Below are 21,670 nucleotides of genomic sequence, written 5' to 3' on the forward strand. Positions count from 1 at the left end.
ATTTCCGCTCAGGTCTTGATCTCAGGGTCATGGGATCCAGCCTGACATCAGGCTCCATGCCGAGTGGAGATTCTCCCTCTCCCTCTGCCCCTCCCTGCCCACTAGCATGCTCGCTCTCAAAACAAACAAACAAACAAAAAAAGGTGTCATAACCATTGGGCACAGAGAATGCAAAATTACTGTGATTGGCAGATATGATTACAAACCACAAGACCCAAGAGAATGAACTAAAAGAAATGAACATCAAGGAGAGGCTAGAAAGGCATCGAATATGAAACAGATAATGGCAAACATTTATGTACCACTCTGGGCCAGGTACCGCTGTAAGGTCCTTCTAAATATTTCTCACTTAGTCCTCCTAGCAATTCATACAAGGTTGGACTGTTGCTTCCATTTTACAAGAGATGACACTGAGGCCCAGAAGTGTTAAGTTAACTTAGCTGGGATTGTATTGTGAGGGCAGAGCGGGGACTGAGTCCGAGAAGTCTGACCCTAGAGTTCAGCTCTCAATTCTTACATTATATTGCCTCTTAACCACCTGTCAATATCCTTCTTCTACATAAGCAATACTAAGTTTGCAAACAAGACAGGAAAATTTATATTTATTTATAATAGAATCAAAAAAAAAGGAAACATAAGAAACCTTCAAAACTCCAATGACAGATGTAAAAGACAGAATCACCATATGATAAGCTGTGTTGTAAAGATGTCAAATCTTGCAGAATGATCTACACATTCAGTATGTAAATACGACAAAATCATGATGGGATGCTTTGACCATGAACTCATCTTCTTTTTTCTCTGTATTTTTCCCCACTTTTTAAAATTTAAGATCTTCAGACATTAAGGCATTAGTAATGTATAATTTAAAACTAACTTTGTCTTTTGTTTGCTCTTTTTTTCTTCTTGTTTCAAAATGAACAAGATGGTTTAAGTTTTACTTCCAGGAGAACTCGAATCCTGACCTAACCTGAATATTATGGGGACTTCAGAACAGCTCCTTCTGAGGAACAGGAACTCATTCTAGGGAGATGCTCATCGAACCCAGACGTCTATCAGCTGTTTGGGGATTGGGTAAGACCCGAGTTTCATATTGAGGTTCTGTTGGCCAGGATTTGGGTGAGAGCTCAACACCTCTTGAGAAACAAGGAGATCATGAATCCATTTGCTCTAAATGCTGGAAGATAAAAGCAAGAGTCACTAGAGGGAGAGTATAACCTGTCCCTGGAATACAGGGGGTGGCAGGTTCTTGGCAGTAGGAGGGAAAAAAAGACAATCCTTTTCCTTTCTCAATCCTCTTCTCAAACTATAAACATTGGAGGGACCCAGGGCTTAGTTACCTGCCCCCTACTGTTCTCTGTCTTTATCCACTTTTTTTGCAATATGTAGGGGAAAGGGTTAACTCAACAGGCCTGGGGTGTCAAACCCAAGAAGGGCCTATTTCCATGACTAGCTCTTGGCTAGCTTCTAGGAACTGAACCCTTACAATGTTCTGTCTGATAAAGGGTTTTTGCAGGCCTGCGGCCTTGAGCCACACTGTACCAGCTTGTCCATAGTTTATACAAACAACGTCATCTATGGTGAACACCAACGTTCCTTCTGTAGGGCCTAGAGTTTCAGTGACAGGTCAGTCCTATGGCACATGCCCATGTGACTGACCTCCTATAAAAACCCCGGACACTCAGGTTCAGCGTGAGCTGCCCAGGTTGGCAACCCATCCCAAATGTTGTCACACATCATTGCTGGGGGCCTTCCCTGGGGACTCCACTGAGAAAGGAAGCTTGGGTGTGGTGTCATCCAGACTCTACCCCATGCACCTTTCCCTTTGCTGATTCTACTCTCTCTCTTTTTGCTATAATAAACCATAACCATGAGTATAACAACTTCTGGGTGCTGTGAATCCTTCTAGCAAATCCTCGAGCCTGATGCTGGTCTTGGAGAGCCCTGACACAAGGTCTCCTACAGCTCCATCACTTTACACCCCACTGACAAGTCCCAGATGTGTATCTCTCCCACCATGCACTCTCTAGACTTCTTAGGAAAAACTGCCTGTTTTATTCTCCAGCTAATCTATTTTTGACATGCCTAAAGCAAACTCTTGACTTTCCTTGTCTATCCCAAATGTGCCCCTCCCTCATCGTTGCCTCACAAAGTGGCCTGCCAGCCATCCAAGTGCTCCTGGGGAGTCCTCCTTGACTCCTCACCCTGTTTTCACCAAATCGGACTCTCACCACCTCCGCCCCCAGATCCCTTGGGATTCTAAGCATCTCCCATCTGCTCCTCCTTTGGGTGCCTCAGTCTCGTGTCATTCTGGTTTTTTCCTGTCATCATCTCTTAGTCTCTCCTTGTTTCTCATCTGCTGCCATGATTTGAAAAGGCTGCTCCCTGTGTACATCCCCTGCTCTTCTCTGGCCGGCTCACACCCCCCACGCCTGGCTGCTGTGTCCACCACCAGTGTTTGCCCATCCTTGTGGCTTCCCAGCTGCTGGGTCTCGAACCTTGGCCTGCTAATTCTGGATCACTTTCTCTCTGTTTTAAAGAAACACAAACCAAAAGCCCAAGATTGGGTGGGAGCTGGGTCCAGAGCTTGAAAAACACACTAAAACAGAATGGCACAAGGTCTACAAAGAGAATGGCTGGGATATAAGAGACACCCGGTAAATTTCATTGAACACGTGATTGAGCGTGATTTCTCGAGGATTTCTGGAGAAAGGATATCTGCTTCCATGAGACTCAGGGGATGATCTGGCAGTAAATGCTGTATTCTGGACTCACAAGCACCTGTTACACAAAGAGAAAAGATGAGTTCCATTTTCTGGGTAGGCCTTCCTGGTCTCCTTGCTCTATTTAGTCCAAGGCCCAGGTGGTCTGACACCATCCTCCATCCTTGGACATTCTGAAGGTCGTCCCCGTCTCACTGCACTTCAGTCATGCGTGCACCTCTCTGTTCCTACAATGGCCCTCATGCATCCTTACCACTGAGGACAGACTCTTAAGTGTCCCCTATAATCCTCACCTCCTGGTATTCATGCCCTAAGGTCATCCCCGTCCCTTGAGGGCAAGACCGGTGACTCGCACCTAACCAGTAGAATATGGCAAGATGGCAGACGTGCCTGATGGCAGGTACTGATTCTGTTACGTAAGATTGCAGCTTCTGTCTTGGCTTTGAAAAAGCAAGATGCGATGGTGTAAGCTGCCTATGGAGAGGGCCGCATGGCAAAAGACTGAGGGCAGCCTCCAGCTGACAGCCGGCAAGAAACTGAGGCCCTTGTTACGGAGCCTGCAAGGAACTGAAGGCTGCCGAGAACCATGTGAACTTGGAAGTGGATGCTTCCCCAGTCAAGCCTCAGATGAGACCGGAGCCTGGGCCAGCATCTCGATTACAGCCTTGCAGAAGACTCATCTAAGCAGTGCTTGAACTCCGGATGGAAACTCTGAGACAATAACATACGCAGTGTTAGCCGCTCCATTTGTGATCATTTGTTTTGCAGCCACGGATTGTTATAGACCCACCTCAGAGCCTTTTTGCTTAATGCCCCCTGACTTGGCATATTCCACTCCAGACCCTTTGCGTGGTTTGCTCCCTCTTGTCCCCACAGAATGTTGTGGACATCGAGTTTGCTGACCCAGCACTCCTCCCTGTATCTTATCCCTTGTCTACTCCTATTGACAAGACTAGGAAGCCTAATGCCTCACTCTCTCTGCCTTCTTCACCACAAGGAATACCGTGTGACAGAATTCTGGTCAAGGAGACAGAAGAGGAATTTCCCTGAGTGAGACTTCTAGGAAGAGCTTTGGCTTCACTGAGGAAAGGGAACAAATGTAGCTCTCCTCCCCAGGCCCCGACGAAGAGAGGGACCTAAAAGGCTAATGGTACCAGTTCCTAGCGGGCTGAGGAGTTGACAAGCCTAAACACGATCCTGACAGTGGCCTGAGCCAGTCTGAGTCTCCTCTGGAGAACCTGGGAATTTTAAATAGTAATAGAGGATGTTCTTATATAATCGAAGTGACCAGGAAGCATGCATAGGAATTCACTCGGGACTGAGAACCACCGAGCAAATTCATTGCTCAGCAAATAGCAACCACGTACGAAAGCAAAGCTTCCGGATAATGTTCCTGTCCTTGGACGCCCACACGTAACTTCTGATACTGAGTTATCTGAGATTCCCCAATGTTCTCTCAATTACTTTCAGAGGGCTTTTTGTTTTTTTTTGTGTGTTTTGTTTTTTTTTTACTAACGTCCCTAACTATGGGAACGCCTGGCAGGCTTAGCTGGTAAAGCATGCAAGTCTGGATCTTGGGGTTGAGTTCAAGCCTCACACTGGGTGTGGAGCTTACTTAAAAAGAAAGAAAGAAAGAAAAGAATGTTTAACCCCCCTGACTATAAGACATTCACATCTTTTGAGGATGTTTCATCTGTCAGTTAGACTAAAGGCCAGGCCCCCTCCAGTATACCCTCCACAGTAACTGGTCTGCCCTCTGGAAGGAGAGGGAACACATTAGTCACTCTACTGCAAGGCAGGACTTCAGGCACTAAATTATTGGAGTTCTGTGTCCCTAAAGTTTCCCTTTTCCAAATCTGTCCTCACCTCCCTCTTTTGCCTCCTAGAAGTCTGACAGGTCACTGACTCCTTCAGAGGATACTGTCTAAAGCCCATCCCTGGACGTGGAGTAATCTGGCTAGTCCTGCACAAGGATGTTTCACTTGAGTCCCTCTGAAATAACCACTAATCCTGAGAGCCAGGAAGCCATCTCCTGAGTTATGGCAGCTTCCAGGGGGAAGCTCTTCTTCCCATTTGCCTGAATGAGCAAATATCTTTCTTCCTTTTGGGTGATAAAGCTGATGATGCTTTTTTTTTTTAATTTGTCTACCAAGAAAGTCAAAGACAAATGAGAAATATAGGGACAGAGCCTATGTAGGTCCAGCATATTTATTTTCTTATCCATGCCTTGACTTCCTGCTATTATTAAAAATATTTTCCTGATTATGGTTCCTATTTGTAATTTAGCACCATTATGTAGTGTGGTGTAGAAGCTTGCTGTGAATTGCCTCAAATCCCCCACGCGAGAAATGTAGGGACATAAATATGAAAAAAATAAAACATTATAAAAGGAAATAAATCGAAAGGGATAGATGGTTGTCAAGGCACTGAAAGGGATGGGAATGGAGAGAAATGAAATGGATGGAAACAAGTCAGGGAGTGGAATGGAATAAATAGCATGGGGTCCAAAAATGTAAATGAAGGAAATGGAATAAATAGAAAAATCAGGGGCTCCTGGGTGGCTCAGTCAATGAAGTGTCTGCCTTCGGCTCAGGTCATGATCCCGGGGTCCTGGGATCAAGTCCCATGTCAGGCTCCCTGCTCAGCGAGGAATCTGCTTCTCCCTCTCCCTCTGCCTGATGCTCCCCCTCTTTTTTCTCTCTCTCTCAAATACATAAATAAAATCTTTAAAAAGAATAAATGGAAAAATCATAGTGGAAAGGAACGAAAAGGAAAAGAATAGAGTAAAATAAGCAGGTGTGAAAGGAGAGGAATGACCTGGAACATAAGATTAGAACCGAATGGACAAGAGTAGCAAGAGAAGGCGTCTGAGGAAAGAGTGGAAAGGCAAGTGACAAAGAAGTAATACGAGAAAGGGCAACTGGGAGTTCAGAATGGCCGTACAGGAACGGAGCTGGAGTGCTGCGGGGTCTGGAGTGAGGAGACGGAGCTGAATGCAGCTCCTGCAAGGGGGTGGAAGGGAAGGAGACCGCCTGAAAACAGGAAGCTAAAGGGGACGGAAAGTAGCATGGGCTGCTGGAAGGGAGTGGGATGGGACAGAAGGACGGGAGCGTGGACTGACAGCCAATGGACGGGAGCGGAGAAGGGACGGAAGAGGAAAGAGTGGATGGGAATGAGAAACAGTGAATAGGACGAGCAGAAGACGGAGGCCCAGGGGAAAGGACATGGAGGGAGAAGAAGGAAAGAAGTGGAAGGGAAAGGAGGTGAGTGGGAAGGTACTGTGTGGTGGGAGAAGAAAGGGAACGATCGGGAATGAAATGAAAGCCAGCTATGTGGGGACACTGAGCAGAAAGGGGTAGGATGGTGGGAGCCAGAATGCATAGGACGGACTAAATATATGAGTGGGGAAGAACAGGGGGGAGAAGGGAAAGAGCAGACACAAGACAGAGGGCTGCGATGGAAGCAGAGTAGACAGGAATGGGAGAGAAGGTCATGGACGTTGGAAGGGATGAACCAAGTGGAGTTTGAGGGAAAAAATAAAAATGAAGAAAATGCAACAGAAATCCGTGGGAAAGAATAGAAGGGACATAAGGAAGAGATGGAAAGGAATGGAATGGGATGACATAAGAGGGAAAGAAGGAATTTTGTGGAAAGGAACAAAAGAAATAGAGTGCAGAGGGATGGAGGGGAACCGACGTAAAGAGCATGACAAGGAAATGGTTGGAATAATGGGGGAAGGAAATGGCCGCCTGAGTGCCTCAGTCAGTTGAGCACCCAACTCTTGGTTTCGGCTCATGATCTCAGGGTTGTGAGATGGAGCCCCCATCATACCCTGTGCTAGGCAGTTGAGGGGGGCGGGGCAGGGGTGTCTGTTGGAGAGTCTCCCCCCCCAGCATCTCCCCCCCCTCCTTGCACTCTCCCACGATCTCTCCCAAAAAAACAAACAAGCCCCCAAAATGGAGTAAAAGTAAAATGGATAGAAAGGAAATGGGTGGTGTAGGAGTGCCCACAGTACTGACCCCATCTTGTTGACATCTGTGAGATGACCTTGCTTGGGGTGATGTGCCGCCTCCCGGTTAGGGCACGCCCCCACCGAATATGGGAGGGTGTGTTCTGGTCTTCCCCAAAGCTGTTTGGATAACTGGTAGAAATGGCCCAGTTTCTTCCCCACCCGCACCCCTGCTGGCGCACAGGTGGCGGCAGGAGGTCTGTTAGGCGTTAGACCCTGTGACTTCATTCTATGAAATCTGCGGACGAAGATCAGGACTCGGTGGAGAATTAGTGCTCTGCTGCCTGACTGTCCCTCTGATCCCGTCAGGAAGTTACTCTGAAGGAAACTCCACGTAAACAGTAGGGAGGCAGCTGCTTTGCCTTCCGGTCTCAGAGTGCCTTCTCAATTTGGGGTACGCTCCTGCCCCTCCTCCACCTTCTAACAGGTGGGGTGGAAATAAATGTGGTAGAAACACGGAACGGAGTAAAATCAAGTGGACTGGAAAGGAACTGAATGAAGTGAAGCAGAACGTGGTAGGATAGAATGAATGGGATGGAACAGAAAAATAATGAAGGGAAATTTTTCTTGAGAGTTTATCCTACAGACTTTCAGCAAGGAGGAAGAGGCAGGATGGTGACCGCTGCCCACCTGTCCGAAGATTCAGGGTGGCATAAAATTACCTCATAGTTTGACTCCATGTTTCCTTTTGGTAGAGTGGGGACGGATGGATCCACAGCAACTTTGGGCAGTGGTTTTCTGGGACTGTGAGAATAGTTCCTGGGGGGTGCTGATGGTAGATCCTTCTGCAGGGCAATAGAGAGATCAGTTAGGGACCACGGGCACAGACTGCCTTAAAATCACAGTGGCTAGAAAGTGCCAGCCTGCATTCTTCAGCGACCCCAGAGAGGAACAGTTTTCACCAAGTCCTTACAAAGAATCAGAAGTTGATGTAAGTTTAGGACCCAGGGCCTGCCCCTGATCTAGATCATGAACTCTGTCTTCTCACCTGGCTCCCTTTGCAACCTCTACTCCCAAACTGCTCCGCACTCTAGCGCCTGCTAGCTAGTGCCACCTTGTCTGCAATCCAATTCAGAGCCCTGGAGGGAAAAGGAACCCAGTAGGAGCCAGAGACCTAGAATCTGGCCCAGCTGCGTCTGAGGCCTCGGGCCACCTTCTCTCCATTCCTGGCCTTGCGATGCACAATGAAGATTCTACAGGGTGGTTTCTCAGACTTGTCAAACACAACATTCTCAGATCGTATTTCCGCAGCAGCTTTTTAAGATCAAACTCAGCAGAGCCCACATTACCTCATAAAACTGCTCTGGAGGTCCTGGGGGTAGTACCTGGGGGAAAAGAAAGTAGTGAAGAGGTCAAGGGCTTGGGATGGCCACCAGTCCCAGAAATTCTCAGAAACAGCTTTGGCCTCAGAGACAGGTACATCCCTCCTGATTCTCAGAGGAGCTCAGGCTAGGCATTGTCATAGTGAAGGGCAAGAAGACAAGGAGAAGAGATGGGAAGCCAGGGAAGATCTTGGGATCCCCAGAGAAGGCAGGGGAGGAGATGCAGAAAGACTTAAGCCAGCCCCGGGTATCCTCAGGAGAACATGCCTCACTCCCCAACCCAAGACATGGGACTGGAAGAGACTTGGTGGTCTGGGGAAGGACCAGATGGTCAGGGGGGCAGGGAGGGTCCCTCTGGAGCACTGCTCACCTTCTTGACACCAACCTGTCCTTCGGGTTCAGGTAAATTGGCATACATGGGCCTCGGCCAGTCTAGAGAAAGGGAATGCCAGCCTGGGGCTGGTGGTACGAAGAGATGTGAGGGAAGGGGCTGTTTCTCCAGGTCACTCCTATCCCCAGAAAGGTAGTGGCATAAACGTTTCTTCCATCCTTCCCAGGACTCCCCAGTGCAGCTCCAGTGAACTTGACTGGGAAATCTAATTCTGGGTTAGATAAGGCTCTTTGATGAGGTGGCTGAGGACAGAAATCTAAGACCTAGCCTAATGGGCCTCTGGAGCATGGGTTTATCCTTTCTCTTTCCTGGGCGTGGATCTCCTCTCTGTGAAACTGAGCTGGATTGGACAGTCTCTTCCATTTCAGGGGGGAGGGCATCCTTCCAGAATCCCAGCCCAGAGATGTCAAAGATATTTCATTTTGCCTTTAGTCAGCTCCCATGCATCAGCAGAGGGTGTGGGAAGCACCGTGCTGAGGTGGGTTATAAGGCTGACTCTGGGTTTGGCAGGGATGAATGTTGTGACTGATTCTCTCTGCCTACAGCAATCAACTGGGAAAGTTTTCTGAAAGTGAGGAAGGAGAGAAGGGCAACCAATGTCCTATTTTTTGCTGTGGCTGTTGGAACAGGGAGAACTCCTCAGAGTTCTCAGCTCCAATCTCATCCATGATCACTAGTGGCAAAGCTGGGAGCAGAGGCCCAGGCGCCTGGTACCAGCCCCTTCCCCAGACCGTGCTGCTGCCCTGGGCATCAACAGTGAAGTCACTTACTAGAACAGGACACTGCACGGGGCCCCTCTGCAGAGGTGGGCGTTGCTCCCTCCTGGATGGGGTCCTCCACTTTTTTGCTTGAGAACCTGAAACCCCAAATCCCTCATTCTTTTGCCTCCAGTCCTTGCCATCTTCACAGGCCCTACCCATATCCCACATCCGTCCTTGGGCAATGTCCCAACCCCCCTGAGTTCCCCAGTTGCTACAGACACAGCTCAGCACCATGGTCAGCAACACTTTGGCCAACAGGCCGAGTTCCCTAACCCATTCATTCCCAGCATTACCGTCTGGCATTTCTGTTGCAGAGGAAATAGCCCAGCCCTGTGGATAGGGTAACGAGAGTCAGGATCCCGAGGGCAATGCCAGCAATGACTCGTGCAGACAGGGAAGACCTGGGACCTGGGCAAGGAGAAAGAATCAGGACCCTGGTCTGACACACCCTCTTGCCTGCCCTCGTCCTCATTCCCAAGCTGTGGCTTTGTCTCGATTGTCACTTGATAAACAGGTGTTTTCCAGTCACTGGGAGGCAGCATTTTGTGGTATTAATAGCATCATTTCTGGAGTCAAATGGCCTATTCACGTCTCAGCTGTGTGACCTTGACCATGCTACTTAACTTCTCTGTGCTTCAACTGTCTCCTCTGCAGAACAAGGATGATAGTGTCAGTGTTTGGTAAAAAGACTCAACAGAAGAGTATTCATGTTCAAAATATGGAATGTTCAACATGCCCCAGATAGGACAATATTTAGACCCATGAAAAGTGTAAGTAGATGTTGGTGGGATGACAATACTGCTTGGGATAATGGGTCAAATATGGCTTTCAGAGGAAAGGGCTTTGAAAACCAGAAAGCTGGCTTTCCCCCCTTTTCCCCCTTCCTTTTTCATACCTGAGTCACCTTTGACTCTCTGAGGGCCCTAGGACCACAGACAAGTGACATCCCCTTCCGAGTCCCATTTCCTCATCTGCAAAGTCATGAGGCACAGTAATGATGCGAAGATGAAATGAGGTCGTGGCTGTGGATGCTGGACACACCACAGGTGATTGATTAATAAATGGCAGCTGTAATCATTAATGTGGGCCTGTGTTTGCCCATCCAGCCTCTGCCCAGAAGCCTTCCCCAAGGGGTGAAGTCCAGCCACAGGGATTAGGAAGGCAGCCGTGAGGATCGGGGAAAAGGAAGGGGCTCTCCACTTTGTTGGGGCAGGAGGGGGCCTCCAGGGGGTATCGGGGGTTCTTAGTTTCACTCTCTGAGCCTTTCTTTCTGTGTCAAACAAGCATAGCCATTCATAACCCTCTAGGCTTCGAGGGGATTAAGGGAGCTCCCATGTGGAAATAAGAGCGCCCCGCCTGACACAGAGTCAGTACTCGGTAAAAGGCTGTGACATGATCTGACGATGGTGAGAGACGCTGTCATCCACCAGGCTCTAGGCTCCAAGAGCCCTTCCTACGTGACCTCGTTCAAATCCTGCAACAGCCCCATGACCATCAACCATCCTCACTGCTTCCTCCTCTGAGCTTCAGTTTCTCCGTTCATCAAAGGGTCCTCACAAGACCAGAGGGTTGTTTTGAGGATTCAGTAAGGTAGTATGGGGAAGGTGCATAGGGTCCTTCTCTTGGTGACAACTGAGAACCTGACTCCTGAGGCGGCCAGCCTGGCTTCATATCCTAGGATGGGTCTCAGGCTCTCCTACACAATGGAGGTGCCAGCAGGCCTACCTCAGAGCTGGCTAGCAGGGGGCACCCACGAAGGGCTTGCTGATACTGTATATGGAGAGGCTTGTTTCAGGCATGCAGCTTAGGCTCAATAAAGAATAATTTTGTTTAACAAACGCAATATGCCAGGCACTGCCATAAAAACCTTACCAATATTGGTTGATTTTGAGTGACCCTCTGATATAAGCACAGTTGTTAAGTTTATTTTACCCACAAGGAATCAGAGATTCAGAGAGGTTAAGCATCATGCCCAAGGTCACACAGCCAATAAGCATTAGAGCTGGGATACAAAACTCTGACACTGTGTTGCCCTCTCAAGAACTCAAGATAAAAATACAGGGACTCGCTGCTAGTTACACCCAGCTGTTATTAATACAATTCCTATAATTAGGGGCATGGGGGGGGTTCAGTTGGTTAAGCATCTGCCTTCGGCTGAGATCGAGCCCCACGCCAGGCTCCCTGCTCAGCAGGAAGTCAGGTTCTCCCTCTCCCTTTGCCCCACCCCATTTGCTCATTCTCTCTCTCTCTCCAACAAAGAGAGTCTTTAAAATATGTATAATTTTTGGGGTGCCTGGGTGGCTCAGTGGGTTGAGCCTCTGCCTTCGGCTCAGGTCATGATCTCAAGGTCCTGGGATCAAGCCCCACATTGGGCTCTCTGCTTGGTGGGGAGCCTGCTTCTTCTTTCTCTCTGCCTGCCTCTATGCCTACTTGTGATCTCTGTCAAATAAATAAAATCTTTTTAAAAAATAAAATATATATAATTCCTATAATTAATGTAATTCCTACCAGTTCACTCCTTCACTCATTGAGTATCTCCCTGACTCGTTGTCCTTCTAAACAACTCTGGAAGATAACGCATCACAACCCCCATTTCCAGGTAAGAAAACCGAGGCTCAGAGCAGCCTGGAGGGTTTTCTAGGGCCCACAGATGGGAAGGAGAGGTTCTGGCTCCTGAGCATTACAGGCTGGGATTTGGCAGCTCCAGATTGGGAACCTGGCCCATGCAGTACACCTGTTGTTACACTAGAAGATGGCATGGCGGTGGGGGTGGGGGGGCACGGACGCACTCACCTGCCACTCTGACCAGGACGGAGGCAGAGCGGGCCAGGTGGGTCACCGGGTTGGAGGCCGTGCAGTTGTAGATGCCCTCGTATTCCCAGGTCAGGGCCTCGATGATTAACTGCTCCCCCACATAAACAGCGCTGGAGTGCTCAAGGGTCCAGTAAAACTTAGCACCCGGCTGGGACTCTGCCTGGCACTGCAGGGTCAGGCTGGAGTTAAGCTCTGCCTGGATAGTGCCGACTGCCCCAGACGCCGCCCCGCTGGTGATGTCCACTCGATCTGGGCCATCTGTGTGCAAAGCCAAACATCACCCGCGGGGGAGTTTTCCTGTTCTGCCCACTCTGCTTCCACGCTGGAAGCTAGACCCCTCCCCTCGCCTCCACTTCTCGATTCTAACAGAATTCTAAGCTGTAGCCTGGAGAACAAAGGCTCTTCTAACCGCCATTGAAAGGAGTCTCAGCAAGATGTTCCCTTTTCCTCCTTAGCTGCCAAGCAGGCAGACTGTAGTCTACAACATGGAAGCAAGAAACCCAGTGCAAAATATCAAAATAAAAACAAACCCCCTGCTCTTGCAAAAGCGAGCTCTCACCAAGGAGCCTTGCAACGCATCCAGGCTTCCTAGATTGTTGCTGTCCCGTGAGCATAGCCCCACACTTGCAAAAACTTTATCATTCTGGTGGACTTTCTTACTGACGAGCAAATGGCCCTGTTGCAATATTTAAATTTCCATCCTTCTATTCTCCAAAGTAGAGATTCCTGCGGAGTTCCTTCTGGAAGCCAGAAGAAGATCATTGGCACTTGGCTCTCCTCCCACGCACGTGAAGGAAACAAATGAAATGGCCGTTGAGTTTCTCATGCAAACTAAGAGTTGAGTCTTTGTCTTACTTAAGTTAACGCGAACTACTGGAAAGAAGGATGCGAAGAGTTTCTAGTTGGGACACTCCGGAAAAGGAGGAAAATCCTGTCCTCATCTCCTCCTAGTATCCTTGGATATTCTCCCCATCCGAACTCCATGGCCACCAGGATCCCTCAGGGTCTTCCCATCCTGGTGACAAATCCTCCACACAGCAGCCAGAGGGCTCCCTAGGTACAAACTTGACACTACCCCTTCCCTGCTTAGAACCCTCCATGGCTCCCCAGTGCCCTCAGGACAAAGGCCATGGCTGACAGGCTCATCCACAATCCAGACCCCTCTGGCCCTACCTCTCCCCTCTCCACGCCTCTCCCCTCTCAATTCAGAAATAAGATCCTTCTTGGATGTTCCATCTTTATCATGTTTCCTCTTACTTCAGAGCCTTCACGCATTCTCTTCCTTCTCTGGAATGCTCTCCAGGAGTCTGCTCCACGTAGCGACTTATTCGTCCTCTGGATCTCATGAGCCTTCCCACATGCCCCAGACTGGTGGGAGCCTCCTTGGGTTCCCCAAATCCTGTCGTCCCATGGCAGTCCTCTTGACACTATTTTTCTTGGCCTGATTATCGACCTCCCCACCCCAGGTAGGCTGGAAACTCCAACAGTCACGGCTGTTACTCAGCAAGCACCCCACATTTGCTCAGCAGAGAGGGAGAACAGAAGAGCAGTTTTGGACTTTATGACCGAAGAGGGAAGCGGAGAAGAGAGCAGCAGTGTACGTAAGCCCCACCTCCACGTGCCCCAGGACCTAACACGTATACATGCGGACCCTTTCTCTCCCTGCAGGTGCCTCTTCTCTGCTTCAGCTTGTGGCCACTACACTGTTTGAGTAGCTCAGGCAAAAACCTTGCAGTCAGTGCCTTTCCCTTTCACTTGTATCAACAGCAGCAAATCCCGAGTTCTAGATTCAAAATGCATCCATGGTCCTACGGTCCGACCACTTCTCATTCCCCTGATGGACGACTGTGGCCACCCTGAGAAGGCGCCTTGCAGACTTCTGACAGCCCGAGTTTCAATAACCAAGTGTCCAGCCCCTGAAATCCACTGCTGGCCCTCCCACAGGCTGCACCTGACCTGTACCTGAGCGTGCTGGGGAAACTGAGGCAGGCCCCTTCCTGGGAGATTCGGGGCTCCCAGACAGCCTTGATGATGTTCCTCGACTGCATGGTGGTCTCCACGCTTCCATCCAACCTTCTCTCCCTCCCCCGCCCCGCTTGTTCAGGGTGGGACAAGGCCCCCTCCCTACGTTTCTGCAGGGAGCATTCCTTGCATGGGTCACCCCTTTAATCCAACCTTGGGGTCTGCCTCCCCAAGGACCCAAACAAACACAACACCTTCTCAACCTTCTCCCTCTCCACTGCTTCCACCCCATAGACAAGGGCCCAGGATACCCTGTGAAAACCTAAGTCTGAACCTCTCCTCCCTCCTCTCAGAGCCTCTTGTTGCTTCCAGGCCCTGGCCATGGCTCACGGGGCCCCGCATGATCTGACCCCTCTCCTGTTCTGTCCTCCCCCTAATTCTCCTGTCCGGTTGCCTTGGCCTCCTTGGGTTCCTGCGCCCACTGAGCACTGCCCATCTCCATGCTGCTCCCTCCCCAAGGCGCTGTCTTCCCTTAGCTGCCTGCAGGGTTCTGCGTGAGCGCCACCTCCTCAGGGAGGCCTCCCCTGACTGCCCCACCTGACTAAGACTGCAACACCCTCCTCTCCCAGCTTCCCCTGGCCCTCTTGCTGCCCCGTGGTTCTGCTCACCTGCCTCTCCCTCGCTTAGCTGTTCAGGGCGTGTCTTCCCACTAGAATGTAAGCCCCACAAGGACAGGTGCCCCGCCTGTGCCCAGACATGGCTGGCACAGGGCAGGGATTCAATAATTGTGGAAGGAATGGCTAGAAGAAACAACCGAAAGGGAGGGAGGGAGGGAGCGAGGAGGACGAGGTCCAGCCTGGGTGACTCACAGCTGATGGTGAGCATGAGGGGCTTGCTTCGCGCCTGGCTGCCCCGGCTCCAGACCTCGCACTCATAGGGGCCCGTGTCGTCTCGCTGGAGGCCGTGGATGACCAGGCTCCTGTTGTCGGCTGACAGCACCAGGTGCTCGCTCGGCAGGAGGGCCTGGCCCCTCAGGAACCACAGGACGGCAGTCACCTTGCGGGACGTCTGGCAGGTCAGCGTCACAGAGCTGGCATTTTCCACGGGAGTCAGGCTTGAGGACACAATGTGAGGCTTGGGCAGCATTTCTGGAAACAGAGAAAGACACAGGGTGGGGGTCAGGGACCCTTCCAGGCACACGCCATAGGGCTTTCCAGGGATGTGTGTGTATGTGTTGTGGGTGGGGGGTGTGTGTGTGTGTGTGTTCTTTGCCTATGACTGCATTATACAGGAGGTACGAGTGTGTGCTGTGTGACAATGATGTGAGAATGTTATGGGTTTTGTGGGTATGGTGTGTGGTATATGGACATGTTGTGTGTGTAAGTTTGTGTCTGTTGCATGTGTGTGTTGTGTATGTATGTTTTGTGACTATGAGGTACTGTGTACATATTCACTCTGTGAGTGTGTTGTGTGTGTATATATTTTCTGCATGGGAGTGTGTGGTATTGTGTGTGTTAGTGCATGTGAACTGTACGGTGTTCTATATGCTTTGTGTATGACTATGTTGTGTGTGTAGTATGTATAGACGGAGTGTGTGTAATGTGTGTCAGTTGCGTACATGTGCTGAGGGCACTGAATGTACAATATGTGGTGTATTTCCTGCATTGTATGGGAAGACGCTGAGTGACTGTAATGTGTGTTGTGTCTATGTTCTATATTGTGTGTATACATGATTTATATGAGAGTGTGTTGTGTGTTTGCGGTATTGTTGGTTGTATACATGTTCTGTGTGAGGTATAGACATCTGTGTTTTATGTGAGTATATCCTGTGCATAGCAGATGGGTTTTGTGTATGTGCGAGTGTACTGCTTGTATGTGTTGGGGGCTGGTGTGAACACTGTGAGCGTGTGATGCAGGTCTATGCTGTGATATGTACTGTGTGTTATATGTATCTGTTGTGTGTATGTTGTTTTTTGTGTTTTGGGGGGTTTTTAAAAAGATTTTATTTATTTATTTGACAGAGATCACAAGTAGGCAGAGAGGTAGGCAGAAGCGGCGGGTGGGGGGACGGGGAGAAGCAGGCTCCCCACTGAGCAGAGAGCCCAATGTGGGGCTTGATCCTAGCACCCTGGGATCATGACCTGAGCCGAAGGCAGTGGCTTAACCCACTGAGCCACCCAGGCGCCCCAGTTGCGTGCATGTTGTGTGTGCTTTGTATGTTGTATACTGGTAGTGTTCTGTGTACTCACTGTGTGTGAATTACGTGTGTCTTGTGTGTGTTGTGCATGTATGTGAGCGTGCTGTACACATGTGGTCATTATTTGTGTGCTGTGTGAATACTGCGTGTTTGTTATGTATAGAGAACCACCAACTTTCAGAGAATCGAAGAATGGACACAACACACAGCCAGCCAACAGGGTCTTGTGGAAGACGGGCCAAGCCTGGAGCCAGGTCCTTCCCCGTGGTCAGAGCCCTGTTCTGCCACCAGCCACACAGGAAATCCCCACTCTTCTGGGTCCTCCCCAACCTCTGGGATATTGGTGTAGCTCTGCTTCTCGGAGGAACAAAGGAGAGGAACAGGAAAAAGGGACTCACCAAGGACTCGGACTTGAAGGGCACCCAGGCGGAGCAGGTGGGTGGCACTGTTGGACACCAGGCACCTGTACATGCCTTCGTGTTCCATGGACACAGCCTGGATGGTGACCGTTCTCTTGGTGGAAGATGGGGTGGAATTATTGTGGAAAAACCAGGAATAATCAGGAGGTGGGTGAGACTGTGTTTCCACAGAGAAGGTCACAGTGGAGCCCTCTGTCACCTCAACCACTCCCCCGCTGGATACACCAGAATCCACCTTGATCTCGAATGGGTCAGGACCATCTGGAAGGACAAGAATGATCGTAGCAGGAGCGATCTCATCAGCAACGGCTCTCTTAGATCTCAGGAATCAATAAATATTACTATTTCTCTTCTCTCCACCCAGGCTCTGGATCAGTTACAAAGGAGGTACCGGAGTCTAATGGAAATGAAATGTCAGCCTGATCCCTGGGTGAAGCGGGATTGTAGGACACATCTGAAGCATGCCAGCAAATGATCTTTCCTTGCCCCTACCCAGGCAAGATTTTGTAGCAGACATCTGAAGGGTAAGGAACTTAGTTTTAGATATCTTAACCTGGATATTCCCAGTAGAGTCCAAGCAGAGACATCAGTTAGTTACACGTCTGGAGTTCAAGGGTAGACAAGTCCACATTTGATGGTATCTGGAGCTGTGAGACTGAATGAAATCACTAAGAAAGGGGGTGTCCGTGAGGGCTGAGGAGAATGGAAAGGGACTCACAGTTCACAGTCAGGAAGACAGAATCACTGCTCTGGGCCTGGTGGAAACCCTGAGCTTGGCATCTGTAAGGTGCGGAGTCCTCCCGCCGCACAGGCAGGATGGTGAGGGTCTTGCCGTCTGTGGACAGCAGCATGCGCTCATGGAACACGACGGGGAGATCGTTGGAGAACCAGTGGATGGTAACGTTGGTGTCCTTGGTGTCGCAGTAGAGGGTCACCTGTTCTCTCTGTTCTATGACAACGGCCTGGCTGATCAAAATGGTAGGCCTGGACAGCAGTTCTGCACAGGGAGAAAGAGAGAGGAGGCGGAGGCAGAGACACAGACAGAGGAGGACTAGACAAAACGTAGCTGCAGAGGGACCCAGAGAGACAGGACTAGAACTGCCAAAAGATGAATGAGGTCAAGGCCTAGACTCAGATGCTAGATCTACTGCTCATTTTAAGTGTGATCACGGGCAACTTACTTCCCCTCTCTGAGCCTCATTAAAGGGGATTGTACAAATAAAGCAGAAGGATCCGGGATATGACAATGGGTCCATTAATAGCAGCTGTAAGGAGAACCATGTTTGTAACTCGGATGCCAGCCAGATACCACTGCCCACTTCCTTTTTTTTTTTTTTTTTTTTTTAGATTTTTTATTTATTTATTTGACAGATAGAGATCACAAGTAGGGAGAGAGGCAGGCAGAGAGAGAGAGAGGAGGAAGCAGGCTCCCTGCCAAGCAGAGAGCCCGATGCAGGGCTCAATTCCAGGACCCTGGGATCATGACCTGAGCGAAAGGCAGAGGCTTTAACCCACTGAGCCACCCAGGCGCCCCCCACTGCGCACTTCTTAGTCAACCTTTCCCACCCACAACCATGCCAGGCACAGTCCACCCCTCTACCCCTGCCCCCAGTACAACGGATCTGATGGGTTGTTGTCAGACCCTGGCTGGGCCAATCAGATTTGTCCTGTTGGGATTTTGGGCACAGAATCCTGATGGGTGCGTTGGGTATGAAGACAGGGATCAGAATGATAGCCTTGTTTTCTTTGCCCACATCTCTGAATCTGCCATTGAGTCTGAGGTGCCCAGGGCATCCAGGACATAGATGGAACAACGTCCTTCTCACCTTGGGTGATGGTCAGTGGGTTGGCATCAGTGGTGAACTGGGCCGCAGCTGGCGGACTCCACATGGTCAAAAGCGAGGCTGGTGGGGAAGAGAGAAGAGACATTCAGAGAAGGTGTCTTCAGAGTGTCCAGTTATGGTCTTCATAGAGAAAGGTCCAAGTCATGGACATGGCACTTCACCCCTAGAGGCCTGACTCCTAGCCACTACTGACTGACCATGTGACTTGTGGTGTGTTTTTAATCTTCTTGAGTCTCAATTTGTCCAGCTGCAGAATGGACATAACCTGCAGCTCAGGGTTGTGTGTTGTGGTCATGAACACCGGCACGCTGTACTGCCCCCCCCACCCCAAGGGTCACTGTGCTCTCTCCAATGATGCTCACTGCGCAGGAGATCCGTGATCCGTCTCTTCATTCCGCAAGAATGAAAGAGATACTCAGAGAGGTGGAGTCACTTTCCAAGACCATTACAGTTAAGTGGCAAACTTGAACCTGGCCTGCCAGCACCTAAAGGCTGTTCCTACCTCTGTATCATTCTTCCCATCAGCCCCGGGATGGGCACGGAGCTTATCCAGGATAAACAGGAACTTCTATTATCAGGTGGGGAGGGGGCAGGGATTAACCTTCTGTACTTCCGACTTGCCCTCAGGCAGAGATTTCCCTCCCTCTGGGAGGAAAAGGGAACCAGATAGCAAGAGTTGTTGGTTTTGGGGCGCCTGGGTGGCTCAGTGAGTTAAAGCCTCTGCCTTCTGCTCGGGTCATGATCTCAGGGTCCTGGGATCAAGCCCCGCATCGGGCTCTCTGCTCAGCGGGGAGCCTGCTTCCTCCTCTCTCTCTGCCTGCCTCTCTGCCTGCTTGTGATCTCTCTCTCTGTCAAATAAATAAATAAAATCTTTAAGAAAAAAAAAAAAGAGTTGTTGGTTTTCCAGTTGGCCAACCTACATTCACGCTTGAAGAGACTGTGGGCCCGAGTGGGGGACCCCCCCACAACTCCCTCCCCGCTGCCATGCTCCTGTGCAGCTGACCTTGACACCCCCCACCCCTGCCCTCAGCCCAATTCATGGAGCCAGGTTTCTCTCTCCAGCCCTCTCTGGACCCCAGGCTGGCCCGAGCCCTGCCCCACTCCCTGCTCAGTCAGTGGTTAAGGGCATGGGCCCTTAGGATATATGGAAAAAACTACTGGTTCTATGATCATGGGCAAGAGGCTCTCTCTTTGTGAGCCCCCGTTTCTTCAACAGCAAAGTGGGGAGAACAGAACTTAGTGCATCCGATTGTTGGGAGGTCTGATGAGCTATCAGATGCACGGGCTTGAAACAGTTCAGAGTAAGTGCTCAGTCACTATTATTACAATCATTTTCATGTTTGTATTTTCTGCCCGTAATATTGCTAGAAGTTAAGTCTACAGGCTCAAAGTCTGACTGCCTGCATGTGAATCCCAGCTTTGTCTTTTTTTTTTTTTTTTTGGCAAGTCATGTCCCGTCTGTGAGTCTGTTTCCTCATCTGTAAAATGGAGTAATAATAGTTTCCACTTCGTATAACTATTGTAAGGATAAAATACTATGAGTGAAAGCATGAACAGTGGGTCTCATCACCCATCTGAAACACACCTCCCTCTGCAGACAGCCGACCCCTTCCCCCCAGCCTTCTCCCCACAGGGTCCTGCCTTCTGTGCACAGGAGGAACCGAACTCCCAGCCCTTCGGTGGACTCTGGAGTCCCCCCAGCCCACCAGGTCAGCCAGGGGGAAGGGCCCATCTCAGGGCCACACAGCAAAGCAGGGCTGAGTTTTGCACACCACACACTGCAAAATCATTTCTTTGCGTCCAAGATGCTTTACTTATCCCTTATCAAAATAGTCTAGTTTCTTCCTTCTGCCTCGAAGAGTCTAAGCATCAGTGTCACATCCACTCCCGTTCTGACTGAGGTGTGACCTGGCCACTCGGGGCCGGCACATCCTCCCTCTGTCCGTCTTCTCCTGTCTGAGGGCCATGTTCCAGCTCTTTCCCTACCTCTCTCTCTGGGTCTGTCTCTCTCCACAACTCCCCTGAATCTATTTCTCTGTGTGTTTGTACACCGGTCTTGCTGTCTCTGTCTGTCTTCTGTCTCCTTCTCTCCTATATGTCCCTCCCTGTTCTTCCCTCTGCTACAGTTTCTCCTGTCATATTCACATTCTGCCTCTCTGTCCCCCTAGTTCTCTCTAGGTCTCTGGTTCTGTGGTTCTGACTCCATCTCTTCCTGTCTGTATGTCATTATCTCTGGTCTCTCTCTACCTTTGCCAATCTCTTTTGTATTTATCTATATTTCTGTGTGTGTGTGTGTGTGTGTGTGTGTGCATGCGTGTATTTCTAGTTCTCTGTGTCTCTTTTGTGCACATGCAAGGACGTGCACGCGTACACACACACACACACACACACAAACACACCGTCCCCAGGCCCCTCCGAAGGGAGCAGTGCACTCACCTGCAAGCAGGATTCCCACCCAGTGGTGGCCCCATAAGTCAGCGAGCCCCATGGGTCCCGGCACCTGCCCCGTGTGCCTTGGCTTACACACGCAGGCGCTGCCTTCACTCCACCTGCACGCCTCCAGCCTCCTCTTCTTCCCCTCTGCCCTGCAGCAACCTCACTGTGATGACAGTGACTCCGGGACAGACATGGGTGGTGGCCGCAGGGAGGAACTTTGGACCCACCTCCCCCCTCCACCCCAGGGCTCTCTTTCCTCCTCTGTCCACACAGAACAAGAACCCCAGGAATCCTGAGTTTCCACCGAGGTGGAAAAGGAGAAAGAAATCCCTGACTTTTGGCTCTGAGTCCCTTGAGAACAATGTCACCCTCCTCGTAAGCCCCCCTCCCCATCTCTTTGCCAGGATGCAGGAGCAATCCAGGGAGAAGGGGTGCCAGGGAGGGACAATTGGAGAACATTAGAGTTAAGGAGACCAGGAACCGAGATAATGATAGTCAATAGTAATAATAACAAACTAATAATGGTGGCTCCTGTTGACAGCTTAATAAAATCAGGCTCGGTGCCAAGGTCATCATGAGCAGCCTGGAAATATTAAGCGAGCTGAAATGATACTGGCCATAAACAAAAAGCAAGAAGTACAGAGCGAGTTGGGTTGGGAGAACCCCAGGGGGTGCCTGACCCCACCTGGGGAGAAGGGGCACAGAGGGCTTCCTGGAGGAGCAGACATCTGAGCTGAGATCTGCGGATGCAGTAAAGATTCAATGTAGGAGAGTTGCTTTTTTTTTTTTTTC

At 50.1% G+C, this 21,670-nt stretch overlaps 1 protein-coding gene across 5 annotated transcripts; it reads right to left on the reverse strand.

Moving 5' to 3' along the window:
• Positions 1 to 586: 586 nt before the first annotated feature.
• CEACAM20 (CEA cell adhesion molecule 20) lies at positions 587 to 21,054 on the reverse strand. Of its 5 annotated transcripts, none has more exons than XM_045989288.1 (12): positions 20,879 to 21,054; positions 18,425 to 18,502; positions 17,317 to 17,547; positions 16,578 to 16,859; positions 14,852 to 15,130; positions 12,000 to 12,278; positions 9,500 to 9,614; positions 9,216 to 9,301; positions 8,425 to 8,513; positions 8,022 to 8,057; positions 7,395 to 7,517; positions 587 to 2,781 (listed from the first exon to the last, which is right to left on the reverse strand). In XM_045989288.1, the coding sequence occupies exons 1-12, from the start codon at positions 20,928 to 20,930 to the stop codon at positions 2,734 to 2,736; spliced, it is 1,698 nt and encodes a 565-aa protein (XP_045845244.1). In that variant the 5' UTR covers positions 20,931 to 21,054; the 3' UTR covers positions 587 to 2,733. The 5 variants fall into 5 exon arrangements, 4 of the variants coding, with proteins under 4 accessions (XP_045845244.1, XP_045845243.1, XP_045845242.1 ...); XM_045989287.1 differs by having other exon boundaries at positions 14,879 to 15,130; positions 17,317 to 17,595; XM_045989286.1 differs by having other exon boundaries at positions 8,440 to 8,513; positions 17,317 to 17,595.
• Positions 21,055 to 21,670: the final 616 nt, after the last annotated feature.

Source organism: Meles meles, chromosome 19 (genome assembly GCF_922984935.1).
Source record: "Meles meles chromosome 19, mMelMel3.1 paternal haplotype, whole genome shotgun sequence".
Classification (NCBI taxonomy): Eukaryota; Metazoa; Chordata; class Mammalia; order Carnivora; family Mustelidae; genus Meles; species Meles meles.